General features: G+C 37.2%; 1 protein-coding gene across 1 annotated transcript in view; it reads left to right on the top strand.

Moving 5' to 3' along the window:
- The window catches only part of PIK3C2A (phosphatidylinositol-4-phosphate 3-kinase catalytic subunit type 2 alpha), a 95567-nt gene that overhangs the window by 33090 nt on the left and 44766 nt on the right, over positions 1-17711 (top strand). The window contains exons 3-8 of the mRNA XM_006758350.2: positions 3402-3505; positions 8491-8648; positions 10952-11072; positions 12208-12319; positions 13718-13797; positions 13935-13998. Coding sequence (XP_006758413.1) covers positions 3402-3505; positions 8491-8648; positions 10952-11072; positions 12208-12319; positions 13718-13797; positions 13935-13998 — 639 coding nt within the window. The remainder of the gene's footprint in view (positions 1-3401; positions 3506-8490; positions 8649-10951; positions 11073-12207; positions 12320-13717; positions 13798-13934; positions 13999-17711) is intronic.

Here is a 17711-nt window from a genome sequence, read left to right as displayed (position 1 = left end):
AAATTTTTGTGCACCGGGCCTCTAGTCTATAATGATAAAAGTGGAATATGCAAATCAACCTAACGGCCAAACAGCGGAATGACTGTCCAGACGACCACACTATGACACCCACTGGTGCCAGGCCAGCCAAGGCAGGTGCAGCGTGATTGGTCGGGGGCCCCACCATTGCCCCATGATCACCCTGCAGAGGGAGGCCCTGGTGGGCGGGGCCTCTTTCTGCGGGGCAATCCGTCATGGGGCTTCTGGGCTGCCAGGCCAGGTTGAGGGGACACTCCCCTCCCCCCCATGAATTTTGTGCACCGGGCCTCTAGTGGTAAATAATGCCACTATGAACATGGGTGTACGAATATCTCTTCAAGAACTACTCTCAAGTTTTCTGAGTATGTACTCCACAATGAAAATGCTGGGTTATATGGTAGTTTTATTTTTAGTTGTTTTGGAAACCACCATACTGTTTTTCCACAGACTGTACAATTCCAATTACTACTAATAGTGCATAAGGATTCCGTTGTCTTCACATTCTCACCATCATTTGTTTCCTGTGTTGTTGTTTTTAAGAAAGTATCTTTTTAAAAAATTGATTTTAGAGAGAGAGAGAGGAAGGGAGAAGGATAGAAACATTGATGAAAGAGAGACCTCGATCAGTTGCCTCCTGCACACCCCCCACTGAGGATAGAGCCCACAACCTCACAACCTGGGCGTATGCCCCAACCAGGAATCAAACCAGGGATCTTTTGGTTCCTGGATTGACGCTCAACTACTGAGCCACACCAGCCGGGCCATTCTAATGGGTATGAAGTATTAAATGACTTTTAACTTTTTTTTTTTTAGAGTGAACAAAACATTCAACAAATTGAACCAATGGTTGAGTGCCTTCTAAACTACATATAAAGCTCTAAAAAATATATAAAATTCAGTAAAATTTGATTTTTATTTTTAAGGAGCTTTCACATTAGAAAAAATATTAAATAGTATATAATGATGCAGTGTTTGGTTCAGGCTAAGTAAGTACTTAAAAGAGCTAGGAGGGAAGAATTGCTTCATACTGAGTAACATAAAGAAGGCATAAATGAAGTGGCATTCTGTTGGACCTTAAAATTAATAGTTTGTGTTTTTTTTACTTCTGAGGGAAATTTACGAGGAAAGCATTGAAGACAAAGTTTCAGAGGGCAGGAAAGCTCATTTGTGTTTTATTAGGAACAGGATATGATTCAAGCTAACTGGAACATAGAAATTATTTAGGAAGTTCTCATAAATATGATTGGATTAGATTATGACAAGGTTGGAATGTCAGACCAAAGGGTTTGTTAGGAACAACAAATCTCAGTATTTTAGGGTAGTATGGTCTGTTTACTCCAGTGCTTTTTTTCTGTAACACAAATTAATGGATGTAATTGTTAAATATGAGATTGATGTCAGTATAATGGGGAAGTAGCATCAGTTCACACATAATCTTTACCAGCATATTAACATTTTAAAACAATCAACAGACTTTCTGACAATTAAAGAGAAAGTATTAGTAATATAAGAAAATATTAAGGAAAACACTGAAAATCTTGCAGAAGTGTATTTAGTAAAAATGGTAGTTGGATAAGTAGCTTTAAGAATGGTTTCATATTCCACAGTGTTAAGCTCTCTGGTGAAGCAGTGAATACATTAACTGTTGTGAAGACATTTTCTTTGCATTAAGAACTTTGTTTATTGAAGAAATCTATAGTCTAGATGATATTTTTAATAAATGCCCTCAAGAATCCATATCATAAATGAGGAGGCAGGAGCTCCAGGATAATGCTAGGTACAAATTCAAGTGGAGACTTCATTTTGCTAGTATTTTTATAAGATCTTTTTATTGTGTTAGTTGGGGCTTTGGTTATGAAGATACAATGATTTTGAGTAATCAGCCTTATCTCTTTTTCTTACAAGCTTTGGTATTTTTAGTTACGATTTTCTGGAACTCAAGACTTGTTTGTTTTTCTTCCCCAAATGTGCATATCACATTCTAGCAGGAAGGTCTCGACCACGTTTTAAAAGAAGAAAATTCATAAAGGAATTATTGCCCTAAGTTTCCAGTTTAATTTTCTGACAAAATGTTCATTGAAATCCATTACAACTCTTGATGTTTATACACTGTGCTCTGATTCACTTACTTTTTAAAAAACACATATTTTTATTAATTTCAGAGAGGAATGGAGAGGGAGCAAGAGATAGAAACATCAATGATGAGAGAGAATCATTGATTAGCTGCCTCCTGCAGGCCCCCAACTGGGGATCAAGCCCACAACCTGGGCTGTGCCCTTGACTGAAACCGAACCTGGGACCCTTCAGTCTGCAGGTCGTTGCTCTATCCACTGAGCCAAACGGGCTAGGACTGATTCACTTAATTTTTAATTGTTGAACATTCTAATTCTAATTTTAATGGAAATTTACATTTGAAATTTGTGCCAAATTAAGTATTTTTATGTAGTAACCAAAATGCCTCTACTTATGAACTCTGCAATTTGCCTTTGCTTGGGTGGTGAATTTATCTCCTAAAGGTTGCACACAAATTTCGATCAGACATAAACTTAACTTTTGAAGGACTATTGGGTTGTTTGTATAAGTTTATTATCATAGAAAATGTCCACTAACTCCTAGATCTCATTGTCTTGTATAAGGAACCAGTTGCTTTGTTGGAATTGAAGGCCTAAGTTAAATACAGGGTGGGGCAAAAGTAGGTTTACTGTTGTTTGTATGGAAAATAATACAATAATTAATAAATAATATACAAGAGTAAACTCTGTTTTGTGTACTCACAACTGTAAACCTGCTTTTGCCCCACCCTGTATATAGAATTGCTGGTTTATTAGGGAAGTCCCAAATAGGCTTCTCTCTTCATTTTTGTAAAATAAGGGCTAGTCCTTTAATTTCATTCAGCTGTTAACTTTGTGTTTATTTCAGGAAGTATTTGAATGAAAATGTTTTCAGCATTCCATTCTTTTTTTTAAAATATATTTTTATTGACTTCTAAGAGAGGGAGAGAGAGATGGAAACATCGATGAGAGAGAAACATTGATCAGCTGCCTCCTACTGGGAATCGAGCAACCCAGGCATCTGCCCAATCGAACCTGGGACCTCTTGATTCATGAGTCAACACTCACCCACTGAGCAACATCGGCCAGGCTAGCATTACATTCTTACTAGCCAACACAAAGAACAGCATCTTTCTACTTTTTGAGCAAATAAAACCAATGAATTTAAAATAAAGCTTAGTTGGTATGGATAGAAAAGTCCATAATTTAAAACTGTTTCTAATGTCATTTATTTTACCTCCATATCTTTGTAAAAATGTGTTTGTACTATGCTGCTATTTAGCATTTTGGGTATCTTTTACTTTTAAAATAAAAATACTTTTTTGATTACAGAAAGACCCAAATGGGACCAGTAGTTTGCCAACTGGAAGTTCTCTTCTACAAGAAATTGAAGTGCAGAACGAAGAAGTAGCAGCTTTTTGTCAGTCCATTACAAAGTAAGGACTTTTTTTTATAAATTAAAGATTATTTTTTATTAAATGCTTGCTTAAATATTTATTGAAAATTAACTTAGCACTAATAATTCTAAATTCTTCAAGTTTTTAATAATTTTCTCCCTGTGGCTTAAAATTTCAATTGGCACATAAACAAACTACAGTTGAACGTGTATTTTTATCTGTTAGGTTTTTAAGTATTTAGAAGAAAGATTGAGGTCATGCAGTAGACATCTGATAATCTATTAACCAATGAAACTATGGCTTAAACATTCAAGTTTCAGTACACTTAGATAATGCTTTTTTTTGTCTTAGGGACACTTTGTTTTGCTACATATTTTTCTAGCATTCAAAATACTGTCATACTTCTGTAAGAGATAACAGGCACCATTAGAGGAGCGAGTATATTTTCTGAAGGTTAAAAAAATGCATTTCTAAAACATTCTTTTAATCTGAAATCTGTCTAATATTTATAGATGAGGAAATTGAGACTCAGAGAAGTTACCTACCAAGCTTACTGAACTATTCCTCCAGGTTTCTTTTGCCTCTGGTTCAGTGTGTTTTCTTTTCATTATATCACTGTATTAGCTGGACTTCCATTATAAGTACTAAAAACCCACCTCAAACTAGTTTAAATCAAGAAAGATTATGTACTAGTATTGGTTTACAAGCTGATACAGGACAGAGCTAAGTGACAGCCAGATCTAGGAATATATACACTGTAAGGATCCCTCCTCCCTTTGGATTCTGTTTTCTAATTTTCTATCCTTCTGTCTTCCTTTTCTTCCACTGCAGGTGAGGTTTTGAAGGCAGGAGATACAACCACTGATAGGTTAGATTTCATAATCTAATGGTCTTGCTAGCAAAGACGAAATGGAGTCCTCTCAGTCCTCACCAGATAGAAAAAAACTCTGAAAGGAAAAAGTGGAAGTGGCTAAGGGGGATGAGATATGTTATCAAAAGAAGGGAAAGTAGATCACCACCATGGGAATTTATTCTGAATTCCATATTTTCCCTAGTGTGATTTGCTTTAAGCAAAGCAGAGTTTGGGATTTGCAGATGATTTTTGAGTAGGTACATTATTTTAATGTTATTTGATGGACTTACTATTCAACTAGATTTTCTAGACTCTTGGTAATATTTCATTAAAACTGTCTTTCTTTATGTTACCTTTTAACCAGAATTTCTTTTCTGCAGAACACCCTAGGGGGAAAAAAAAAGAAAAATATCAGTAGAGCCACTTTTTCTTCCCTGCAAAGATGACTCTTAACTGGATTTTTTTTTAAATTTAATTTTGTTTTATTTCTTAAAGTATTACAAAGACTATTACACATGTCTCCTCCCCCCCGCCCCCTTGACATTCCTCCGGCCTCCACCACCCCCCAGTGTCTTGTGTCCATTGGTTATTTTTATATGCATGCATGCAAGTCCTTCGGTTGATTTCTTACTGCCCCCCCAACCCTCCCTAGGCTTCCCATTGTAGTTTGACAGTCTGTTCAATGCTGCTCTGCCTCTGTATCTATTTTTGTTCATCAGTTTATAATGGTCTTTATTATCCATAAATGAGTGAGATCATGTGGTATTTTTCTCGGCTTCCCAGGGGCCATCTCAGCCTCACAGGGGCCATCTCAGCCTCACATGGACTCCCAGGGGCAGGCATAACCTTGCAGGGGCTGTCTCAGCCTCACAGGGGCTGTCTCAGCCTCACAGTGGCTGTTCCAGCCTCTCAGGGGCCGTCTCAGCCTCACAGGGGCCGTCGCAGCCTCACAGGGGCCGTCACAGCCTCACAGGGGCCGTCTCAACCTCTCAGGGGCCGTCTCAGCCTCACAGGGGCTGTCTCGGCCTCAGAGGGGCTGTCTCGGCCTCACCGGGGCCGTCTCAGCCTCACAGGGGCTGTCGCATCCCACGTTGGGGGTAAAAGTGCGAATCAGAAGCTCCTCTCGCTGTCTCTCTCGCTGCTCCCTTGCGTATCGACAATGCTGGAAGTTTCTGAGAGCAGTCTGCAGGTTCTGGACATCATACTTTAACTGGTCAACATGAAGTTTGGCATTCTGTCTTTCGTTGGGCGGCTCCTTGCTGGACAAAATCTCCAGGCGTTCCTGGTGGCTGAATATCTGGTATGCTTGCTTGGATTTCATTTTCTACTAAGTGCACAGACTGTTTGCCGCCTCCCAGTGTCCCATGTGAGACTGGATCTGGTGGACCTGCTTGTGCGTTTGCTGGTACAGCGGTTCCATGTCACCGGCCCAGCTGGGTTCGGCTCCGGCTTCCTCTGAATCTGATTCTGCCGCGTTTGCGTGTCCCTTATGTATGCGAGGAGTTGAAATCTACAGTTTGTTGGGTTAGGCTGCAAAAGCACAGGTGGTTCCTTTTGTGCCACTGGCACAGCTTGGGCGGGGATGTAAATTGAGTAGGGCGGGGTCTCCGGGAATCACCAGGGCGGAGCAAAGAGCAATGCCGTCTCCACGTCTCTGTGTCCCGGAGTGCCGGTGAGCAGCCCCGTGAGAAAGCCACCCTCACTCTCCAACCCGATGCAAGGCCGTCCCGCCTCTCCTTGTAGGGGTCTGGGACCTCAGAATCCCGCCCCAAACAAGCGCAGTGGATTCGAGAGTTTGTAACCCCTTCCGATTGAAAAAAACCGTGCATCCAGTTGCAGCCCGCCTGGCACGCGACTCCGTACCTCTATTCTTGGGGCCTCTGTACATCCTACTCAGTCTCAATGCTCTTCTTTATTTCCTTCCACTTGTAGCGTTTCCACTGGGCCAGCTTTCCCGTGGCTCTGAATGATAGCTGTTTGTCGTATAGTTGGTAGTTTCAATGTTGTTGTGGGAGGCAGCACGCACAGGTCTGTACCTTACGCTGCCATCTTGGTTCCTCCTTAACTGGATTTTTAAAACTCATATTTTTCACTATGCATTTAAAATAGGAGACAATTTGGATGACTTAGTATGCAAATTGCATTTATTAGAAATTACCTATGCCATTATATCATTATGTTTGTGTGGTTAACAATTTGGGAATAATCTTTTACTTTAGTGATTTGGAAATAATCTGTTATGTGTTCATCTAGTCTAGTGGTTCTCAACCTTCCTAATGCCGCGACCCTTTAATACAGTTCCTCATGTTGTGGTGACCCCCAATTTCGTTGTTACAAATTGAACATAATTAAAGAATAGTGATTAATCAGAAAAACAATATGTAATTATATATGGGTTTTCAGATGGTCTTAGGTGACCCCTGTGAAAGGGTCGTTTGACCCCCAAAGAGGTCGCGACTCACAGGTTGAGAACCGCTGATCTAATCCCTTTAATTTTCTCCAGAAGTCCTGTGTGTTTTCTATGAAACTGTTGAATGACTATTGCATTTAATTTAAGAAATTAGGCTCTCTATGATCTGCCTTTTCTCACTACTTGAATCTTTGAGTTATTTACAAAGACTGCCAGGAATCTACAATGATTTTTTTTTTTTTGGTCAAACATTTGTTTGTTTATTTTTAATCCTCACCAAAGGATATTTTTCCATTTATTTTTAGAGAGAGTGGAAGAGAGAGGGAAAGACAGAGAGAAACATTGATGTGAGAGAAACACATTGATAGGTTGCCTCCTGCATGCTCCCGGCCTGGGGAGGAGCCTGCAACCAAGGTATGTGCCCTTGACTGGAATGGAACCCAGGACCCTTTGGTCCGCAGGCCCACGCTCTATTAAAATGATTATTTTTTATTTACACACACACACACACACACACACACACACACACACACACACACACCCTGGCTTGTGTAATATGAAACCCAAAAATGAACTAAAGAAAGAATGAGTTCTTCTTGTAATTTTATTTTTATTTTCTTTAGTAGAGAAGATACAACAAATATTTCAGAGCAGTAGAAAGCAGAAGTGTGTTTTTTTGTGTGTTTTTAGGCTTCACAAATGTGTGTGTCATCCTTGCACAAGGGCCATGCTAATCCTCTATGTATCATTCCAGTTTTAGCACATGTGCTGCCGAAGTGAGCACTGAAATAGAGGTGCTTTTGAAACCCTGTTCTAGGAACTTCTCTTGTTCTCCTGTGACCTTGGAGATTGAAGTCAGGAGGAGATGTCCCTTGAGGAAATGAATGGCTCTTTTTTCCCCTGTGACTTAATTGTTTTAATCTCTACAGAAGCAAATAGGCAGCACTTCCAGTATTCATTTTATTTTATAGCTCTGTGAAAAAAGTAGATGGGAAGATTGGAACTCATCTTCTAACCTCCAGAAAAAAAGTTAAAAAGAAGCCCCTTAGTTTAAAGAAGGCATCAAATCCTCTTTTGTCTTCTGATAACAGAAGTACTGTCTGGAGATGAGCTATACACCGTGCTCGTATATTTAAATCATAAACTATATTGCTCCTCTGAATATCTATGAATGTTACGAATACATTTATAAGAAATTCCCTGTGTTTTAGAAATTACTTTGAGGAAATAAAGGCCTCATAGCACTGTAAAATCCGTTTTCTATGTTGTGTGTGTGTACTTTTAAATCATTGTCTAACAACCAGAAACAATATATAGGAAAAAGAACCTTAGAAAAAAGATGTTTTAAAAGACAACAAACCTTTTATTTCTCTGGCAGTTACAATTTAGGGCTGCATCACCTATATTATCAGTATTTGTTAAAAATGTACCATTTTGTGTAATTATATTGTGTAGCAAAAGAATCTGAAACAGAGCACCTCATTTAATGTTATGTGTCCAGTGTGTGCTCGGTTAATGTTGATAATGCTACAAAAGATATCCTGGCAGTACTTAATCTCTTTCCTTGAATTCCTTTGATTTAAAAGGCAAATTCTGGTATTTGGAGTTTTGACAGGGGTCCATTCATTGCAGTTCTCATGAACTGCTCTAGAATTGAACAAAGGCACAGAATTGAATAGCTGTAAGCATGCAAAGCCTTCTTCAGGGCTCAAATAAATGCAGCTTTAAAAAAGAATTTAATTTCTTCTTCCTTGTGAACAGATTAAAGACTAACTTTCCATATACCAATCACTGCACAAATCCAGGCTATTTGTTAAGTCCAGTCACAGTGCAAAGAAACATATGTGGAGAGAATGCTAGCGTGAAGGTCTCCATTGAAATTGAAGGATTTCAACTACCAGTTACTTTTACATGTGATGGTAAGTTTGTAGTTCCCAACCATCCTGTTTTGCTCTGATTAGAGAGAAAATGTTTAAAATGTTAATAATTTTCATTCTCTTAAGAAAACAACTCTGTTTTTAAAAATGTGTGTGTGTGAATTAGTAAAATACTTAACATTCATTAGTTATCCTTTTCAAAAAGTTGGCATTTCATTTGGATACTTTCCTGGTTAGGACCAGTGGGAAAACAGTTTACCTTTGTAACTACTGTACATATTTCTGAAAAATACTGAGTAACTTTGGTTAGTCAGTGGCTCTTGGCCAAGGCCCAAAAACATTAGATAAAAAGACCAATAGATACCTAATTAAATAAAAAATCAAATTTTTTATTTTTTTGTTTTATGGCAAGAAGAATGCTTGTTTATAAAAAGCTGTCAGTGAAATTGAAATTTCAGTTATCTTGCTAAGCTCCTCTCTTTTAAGGCAGTGATTTTCAACCTTTTTTCATCTCATGGCATACATAAAAATGTATTTTTGCCAGTTTGCCAAAAAAGTATAATTTTGACTTATTCACTCCAGATGGCTATTGTGTTGGTTTTCATTTTTTCTTAAACATTTTTATTGATTTCATAGAGGAAGGGAGAGGGAGAGAGAGATAAAAAAACATCAATGATGAGAGAGAATCATTGATGGGCTGCCTCCTGTACGCCCCCCACTGGGGATCGAGCCTGCAACCCGGACATGTGCCCTGGACTGGAATCAAACCCAGGAACCCTCAGTCCACAGGCCGATGTTCTAGCCACTGAGCCAAACTGGCTAGGGCGTCATTTTTTAAAATGACAATTTGAGGGAAAAGAGGTCAGTGCCTCCAACTAAATAGTCAGGTATGGCATGTTTTAAAAATTCTTACAGCACACCAGTTGAAAATTGCTGCTCCAAGGAGAAGATATTTCTCCTTTAGTTCTAAGCCTTCCTTCAAAATTTGATAAGGAAATTTTTTGTTATAGTTTTAAAAACTGTTTTTATTTTCTTTTATAGTTTATTGCTTTTCACAATGTATATTATTTTAATGGGATTCCAACAGTAGAATAAGATCCTATATTTCTATAGCACTTTGGCCTAAAAATTATGCCATTTTTTTTCTTTAATGGTTATGACTAAGAGTATGTCTAATATTGGATACTCTGTAGCTTTGTACTTTTAAAGGCCCTTTGAAAAATATCTGAAACAAAAATGTTAGCCAACTATAAACAGTCATTTTTTAGTTTCTAAAGGAAGAATTATTCTTTTTAAATATACCCCACATTTTGGTTTGAAGAAACATTTACCTCTGCAGTAAGAGTTAATACTAAAATTGAAGAAAAAAAAGACAATAGGTCTCTTGATTGAAATAAGCATGAGTATCAGTGCTTACACATTGGTAATAAATGTTTTAATTTGTATCACATTTTGATTTGCTATATCAAGATCTGATTGCTTAAAAAAATTTCAAGTGCCTAATGTTTGGTTCTTCATAAATGTGCAGATTTATAATGTACATTTCTGCTAAGAAATGTAACCATGTTATGGTACAAATGGTTTGTATGTTCAAATGATATATGTTACCACATATTTAACTATTCAGAAATATAGCCATTATATTAAATAGAGGTTTTATGTCCTTTTCTGCCAAGTTGATTATTTTCATGAAGTTTTAATGTAATCAGTGTCTTCTAAATCTAGCATTGGAGCTTGAAGTATAGAAATAGGTTACTTTAAAGGTACCTTAGTTTTTAATGTGCTGTGATCTTAGCATCTAGCTGTTTCCCAGAATGATAATTGAACAATTCTTCCTACTTGTTAGATTTTCATTCTTTATCAGAAGATTTACCAGGCAAATGTCAAACATTTAAAATGGTGATTCTTTTTCTTAATGGTGGTTTAAATTATTGTTTGCTAGATACTGCTAAATGCCATCCTTTTTGGAAGTGTCTGTAATAGGGAGATAACTTGCTTAGCCCTAAGATAGTAATCAGTAGCCACATGTGGTTATTGAGCACTTGAAATATGATTAATTTAGTTTGAGATGTGCTGTTAGTGTAAAATGCACACTGGATTTTAAGAGAATATAAGATAATTAGAAATTTAAAAATCTTGATAGATTAAGTAGAACATTAAACTTAGCTTCACCTACTTCTTTTTACCTTTTTCATTGTAGCTACTAAAAAATTTTAAATTATAGATGTAACCTGCATTATATTTTATTACATAGTGCTGTCTTAGGTGATAAGAAATACAATCTGAATAAATGTATATTTAGAGTTAAATAAGCAAAATGAAAATGATGACTAACTCTTTTACAGTGAGTTCTACTGTAGAAATTATTATTATGCAAGCCCTTTGCTGGGTGCATGATGACTTGAATGAAGTAGATGTTGGCAGCTATGTTCTGAAAGTTTGTGGTCAAGAAGAAGTACTGCAGAAGTAAGTTTATTCATTTAACTACTGAGCAGCATCATTGGAAATTCATTTTTAACAGCTTAAATTAGAAAAATTTCAAGTTCAGTTTGTAAATCAATAATACATTGGATCCTACTAAATTGATTAATTGTATCAATAAACTTGTATTGAGATTTATTTTGTCTAAGAAATCATGTCTAAGACAGTGGAGGGATTTCAGAGATAATTAAGACATGGTATTTCCCTTAAAAAGTGTATATCTCAGCTCTGGCTGGGTAGCTCAGTTGGTTAGAACGTCATCCCAATATACCAAGGTTGTGGGTTCAGTCCCCTGTCAGGGCACATACAAGAGTCAATCAGTGAATGCATAAATAAATGAAACAATAAATCTATGTTTCTCTCCTCCCCCTCTCTGTAATCAATAAGTTAAAAAAAAAAAATTTAAAGCGCTTTTGGTCTCAGAAGGGAAGAGTGGTGGGCATTTGGTTGATAAGTGAATTTAATGTTTTTTTTCTGCAAAGGGTCACATCATTATAGACTCCATTTTCCTTTTGTACATGTACTACTTATACACAGTAGTCAGCTGTGATTTCTTTTTTTAAAATACATTTTTATTGACTTCAGAGATGAAGGGAGAAGGAGAGAAAGATAGACATATCAATGATGAGAGAGAATCATCAATAGGCTGCCTCCTGCACTGCCCCCATTAGGGATGGAGTTTGCAACCTGGACATGTGTCCTGACCAGGAATTGAACTGTGACCTCCTGGTTCATAGGTCAGCGCTCAATCACTAAGCCACACTGGCTGGATAATAATAATAATATGATTATTATTACTGAAGTAATCATATGAACCAGATAATTATTACCTCTGGAATTTGGTCTAATTAGTTATATTACAGATTTCATTCTCTTAAGCTAATAAAAATGTCCTGTTCCTATTTTTCTTATCTTCTTCATCTTCTTTCTTCTTTGCTTTGATTCTTCTCATGTAGAAATACTTCTCTACTTAAATGCTCCCACTGGTTAAAAAGCTCTCTCTGTATTTTACCATTCTCTTTAGTTTCTGATGCAGATACAATTTTATATTTTACTCTCACCTCTATAATTTCTAGTTTTAAGAAAATAACATTGATGAGTCATTAATATATTTTAACAGTAATCATTGCCTTGGAAGTCATGAACATATTCAAAACTGTCGAAAATGGGACACAGAGATTAAACTGCAACTTTTGACCTTAAGCGCAATGTGCCAAAATCTGGCCCGAACAGTAAGTGTTTACCTTATAACTGCATTGCATTTAGTTAAATCTGAATAATTCTGCTAATGAGCCAGTTTGCAGTTTGCATATTTTCCAAGATTTATGGGTTTGTCTGGAAAGGATGAACTCTGTATCTCAACAATAGTCTTTTCAGCAGATGTGTGAGATTTTTAATCATGGAGGTGTAGTAGCATACTACTCAGCTGGTGAAAATCAAAGTGGAGAGATTAAACATTTGATTTGTAATTGTTTTACACAAGAATGAAAACATTAGGGTCCAGCCAAGGAGAAATGAGGAAGAGGGAAAGATTTTGAATACTAAATATGGTTTGAGGGGAAAAAGAGATCCATATTGACCTTTGCAGCAAACTGAGAAAAATACATTATTTTTCACCAAATAAAAACTAATTTTGTGTTTTAAAATACAGTACTTTCTTTGGAGCTTTAAGCAAAATAGCATGCAAAAAATGAGGCCATTTTATTACTGTATATACTCGATGAATTTTTTTTTTAAATATATTTTATTGATTTTTTACAGAGAGGAAGGGAGAGAGACAGAGAGTTAGAAACATCGATGAGAGAGAGACATCGATCAGCTGCCTCCTGCACATTTCCTACTGGGGATGTGCCCGCAACCAAGGTACATGCCCCTGACCGGAATCGAACCCGGAACCTTTCAGTCCGCAGGCCGACGCTCTATCCACTGAGCCAAACCGGTTTCGGCTACTCTTGATGAATTTTAATGTCTAAGGAGAATTATTCATTTGGTAGAATTTGGGGTGGGAAAATATCAATCATTTCTACTTTATCTTCTTTATTTTCTTAAATTCTACTGTTGTGTTAGGTAGAATTTATTAATTGGTTGGAAACTATTTCACAAAATTCAGTACATTTTAACAATCATTAGTAACTTCTCTTTTCAGTTTCTTAAGGAATGATATTCTTGAGTAAATTTGCATAGTGAGTATTTATGGTAGGAGAGATGAGTATTTCATTTATTGGGGGTAAGGTGGAGGGAAACTTGATAATCAGTAGAAAGAAAATGCAGAAATTCAAATGATCTATTCCCTGTCTAGCTTTCACTCTACCTTCATTTGGCTGTCAGCCATCTTTAAAAGTATTTTTAGCTTCCTAGTCTCTGTATAGAACAGACATAGTTTTTGCTTTGGGATCTATTTATATATGGAAAATCAGACTTAAAAGAATTTCTGTTTATCCATTTAAAAAATGTTTTAGGATATTGATTCACTATTTTGGAGTCAATTATAAATAATATTTTAGCCTCAGTTCTGAAAAATCACTTTAGTTTCAAGAACAGTATATTCAACCATACTTAATTTGGCAATAGAAAGACCAAGGAATGGATTTGATTTTTTGGTAAACATTTGTGTATATATGTTTGTTTAGGCAGAAGATGATGAAACACCTGTGGATTTAAACAAACATCTGCATCAAATAGAAAAACCTTATAAAGAAGTCATGACAAGGTGTGGCATCTAAAGCATTAATTGCAGGTTTTCAAACTTTGCTTTTGGATGTGAATACATTGATTTTTGGTAAATGACACAGTCATTTTTGTATATAGTTTCCTTCAGCCACAATAACTAGCTGTTCTTTATTTCAGACACCCTATTGAAGAACTTTTAGATTCTTATCACAACCAAGTGGAGCTGGCTCTTCGAATTGAAGTACGTCTTAATTCACAGTTTGGCATGGTGACTTAAAGATTCTTGTCTCTGTCCTCTTTTAAATACTAGTGTTGGCTTTGGATAAAATGTTTATAAAGGGCTACTTAAACTATACTCTTGATGTTGATGTTTGATGACTTGTTTTCTGACCCATATTATTAACGAAAGTTGTTAATAATGCTGAGTCAACATGTCTATTCTCACTTCAGCTTCATTACTAGGAGGAACCTTCAGTTCAATTCAAATCATTTATTGAGTGCTTACTATATGCTAATTATTGGAGTAAGGAAAATGAAAGACCTGGTCCCCATCTAGCAGGGATTTGAAACTAGTGATGGAGGATGTAAACAAAGTTGTAATATTAAATATAAAATAGAGGTATGCACTGGGGTTCTTTGGGAGATCCGAGAAGGACACGTCTCTCTACTTAAGGGTAAGTGTGAAGTGAAGGTTGAGAGTTGACATTGGAGAAAGCTAGACATAAGTTACCACCTTATAATGCTTGCTAAAGAGTTTTATTTTATCTTCTAGATCAGGGAGCCATATCTCGTCCACTTACTCTTCTTGTAAATAAAATTTTTTTTGGAACACAGCCATAGCCATTTGTTTATATAATTTTCTATGCTTTCATCTGTGCTTGAATACTAGAGTTGAGTAGTTAGGACAGAGTCTATATATCTTGCAAACCCCAAACTGTCTACTTTGCCATTTTACAGAAAAAGTTTGCTAATCCCTGCTCTAACTATGGTATTTTTAGCTAAGAATAGGAAGTGGGGTGGGGTGGGATGTGGTGTGTGACATGGTTAGTCCTGAGCTCTGAAATCACTTGGGCTATACTGGGTTGGCAAACTTGGAATAGTAGTATAGGAATGCTACTTAGGAAGGTTTTGTTTGTATAGTACAGTAGGTCCTCGGGTTACGGGAGATCTGTTCCTGCGGCGCGATGTAACGCGATTTTTGCCGTCAGTTGGAACCCACATATATAAGCACCTACGTAACTCACATGGAGCACATACACAGCAGTAATGAAGTGAAACAGTAAAAAAAATTTAAGAGAAAGGTAACAATTCCTGACCTTTACTTGTGGTAAATAAATAATAAAAAACATAAAACACATATGTACATATGTTGAAATGATGGAACCTTTTTTTTTAATAAATAAATGGGAGATGGCGACGTAACCACAAAACGATGTACGTTGAGTCCAACATAACCCGAGGATTGCCTGTAGTCCAAATGAAAGATAATGACTATGGTGAAGGTTGGAAGGAGGGAACTAATTCATAATACTTAGGAGATAAAATTGGTAAGCTTTTTTTAAAAATATATTTTTATTGATTTAAAGGGAGAGGGAGAGATAGAAATATCAATGATGAGGAATCATTGATCAGCTGCCTTCTGCATGCCCCCCACTGGGGATCGAGCCTGCAACCTGGGCATATGACCTTGACCAGAATATGCAGGCCAACGCTCTATCCACTGAGCAAAACCAGCTAGGGCGGTAAGGTTTTGACAGGTAATGAGATGTAAGAAGAAGAAATAATGTTGGTTAACTTCCATATTTCTAGCTAGTGGTACATTCTTACCAGTATATTAGAGGCCTGATGCACGAAATTTATGCAAGAGTAGGCCTTCCTTCCCCTGGCTGCCGGCACTGGCTTCCCTCTGGCACCCTGGACCTGGGCTTCCCTTGCAGCCCCGGCTTCGTCTGGAAGGTCGTCTGGAAGGACACCCAATCTAATTAGTATATTACACTTTTATTATTATAGATACACATCTTCATTTATTCAATTAATGTTTACTGAGTATCTCCTCATTGCGAAGCACTGTTGTAGGTGCTAAGGATATGGGAGTGAACAAAAGAAACTAATCCCTGCCCTTTAATTCTAGTTGGAGGAGACAGACAATAAAATATACTAACAAAGTATATGTGATATCAGGTGGTAAGTGATACAGAGAAAAATAAAGGAGGAGAGTAATGTTGCAATTTCAAATATGGTAATCAGAGAAGCCCTCATTGAGAAGATGATTTGAGTAAAGATCTTAAAGAATGGAGAAAGAAATTACTGGTTATCTGGGAGAGGAGTGTTTTGGGTATATTTAAGGTCCATCAGGTCTTTATAGCTGGAATAGAATGAGAGAGGAAGGCAAGAGTGGAAGCAAATCAATTAAGAAAATGTTTTGCTAGCCTCAGGAGAGATGATGATTGCTTGGACCAGGGTGATTATAGTAGAAGTGGTAAGAAGGGGTTGAATTCTGTGATATATTTTGAAGTTTATGCTAGGATGGTTTACCCATAAGTTGGATGACGAACATAAGAGAGAGAGGAAGAGGGGAAGGAAGGGAGGTTGAAAGAAGAGAGCGCACTCACGAGCAAGCATTTGGAACTTTGGAATTGCCTTTTAGTGAGATGTTGAAAATTGTAAGAAGAGCAGGTTTGGGCAAAATATCTGGTACTCAGTTTTGGACATTATGTTTGATATGACTATTATTCATCTAAATAGTGATGTTGAATAGACAGTAGGATATAAATCTGGAATTTAATGGAGGAGATCCAGGCTGGAGGTGATGATAACTTGGGAATCATCAGACTATAAGTGGTCTTTTTCAGCCATAAGACTGGATGAGATGATCATTGCAGGTAGAGGGAAAAAATAAATTAAAAAAAAAGATATAGGACTGAGTCCTGGATATCTCTCCCATCTTGAATAAAAAGTCCACATTTCCCTGCAGCGCCACCCCACTTCTCTATTCTCCTTGCAACAGAACTCTTGAAAGTTAGTCTGTTTTGCTGCTTTCAGTTCCTCTCTTCCCATTCTCTTATGAACCCTCTCCAGTGAAGCTTTCAATCTCAGCACTTCCCCAAAACTGAACTTATTAGCCTTTTATTTTTCTCAAATCTTCTATAGTGTTTGATGGAGTTTATTGTTTCTTCCTTAAAATACTCACATGACCTCTGTGATATCACTTCCTTGGTCTTCTACTTCCAATGTCTGCTCTGTTCGCACTCGTACCTGTGGCTTCCTCTTGACCTCCTTATCTTCCTGACCTCTAAACATCAGAATGCCTCAGAGCTCGTTCTAGCTCCTCCTCTCTTCTCTCTGTATCACATCCTGGGTGATCTCACTTAATCTCATTTCTTTAAATATCCTCCATGCTCACGGTTCAAATTCATATCTCCAGACTTAACCTCTTCCCTCAACTCCAAATTCAAATATCTATTACTTGACATCTCAAATTTAAGATTTAGGAAACTGAACTTTTATGTTATCCTTCATATTCATTTATCACAATCCCCCTTCTTAATAAATGGCAACTCTGTCCTGTTATTTGCTCACACCAAAATCTTGGAATCATATTTGATTTCTCAAGAAAAGGATCTTTCACATCCCACATGCATCTAATTCCTGCCTTTTCTACCTTTAAAATATTAAGAATAACCACTTTTTGTCACTATCAAAACTACAGTCCTTGTCAATTATGTACACTAATAAAAGAGAAAAATGGTAATTGGCGTACGACGCTACCCTTTTCATTGGCTAATCAGGGCTATATGCAAATTAACTGCCAACTCAGATGGCAGTTAACTGACAACAAAGATGGCAGTTAATTTGCATATGTAGGCACAATGCAGGGAGGGGAAAGGGAAAGCAGGAAGAAGCCCCCTGCCACTGACAGTGATCAGAAACCCGGGGGGAGCTAAGAGCTGGGGG

The sequence above is a fragment of the Myotis davidii genome, unplaced genomic scaffold, assembly GCF_000327345.1.
Source record: "Myotis davidii unplaced genomic scaffold, ASM32734v1 scaffold73, whole genome shotgun sequence".
In the NCBI taxonomy this organism is placed as follows: domain Eukaryota; kingdom Metazoa; phylum Chordata; class Mammalia; order Chiroptera; family Vespertilionidae; genus Myotis; species Myotis davidii.
The sequence above is the reverse complement of the archived record's forward strand: the minus strand, read 5'-3'. Positions and strand labels throughout refer to the sequence as shown.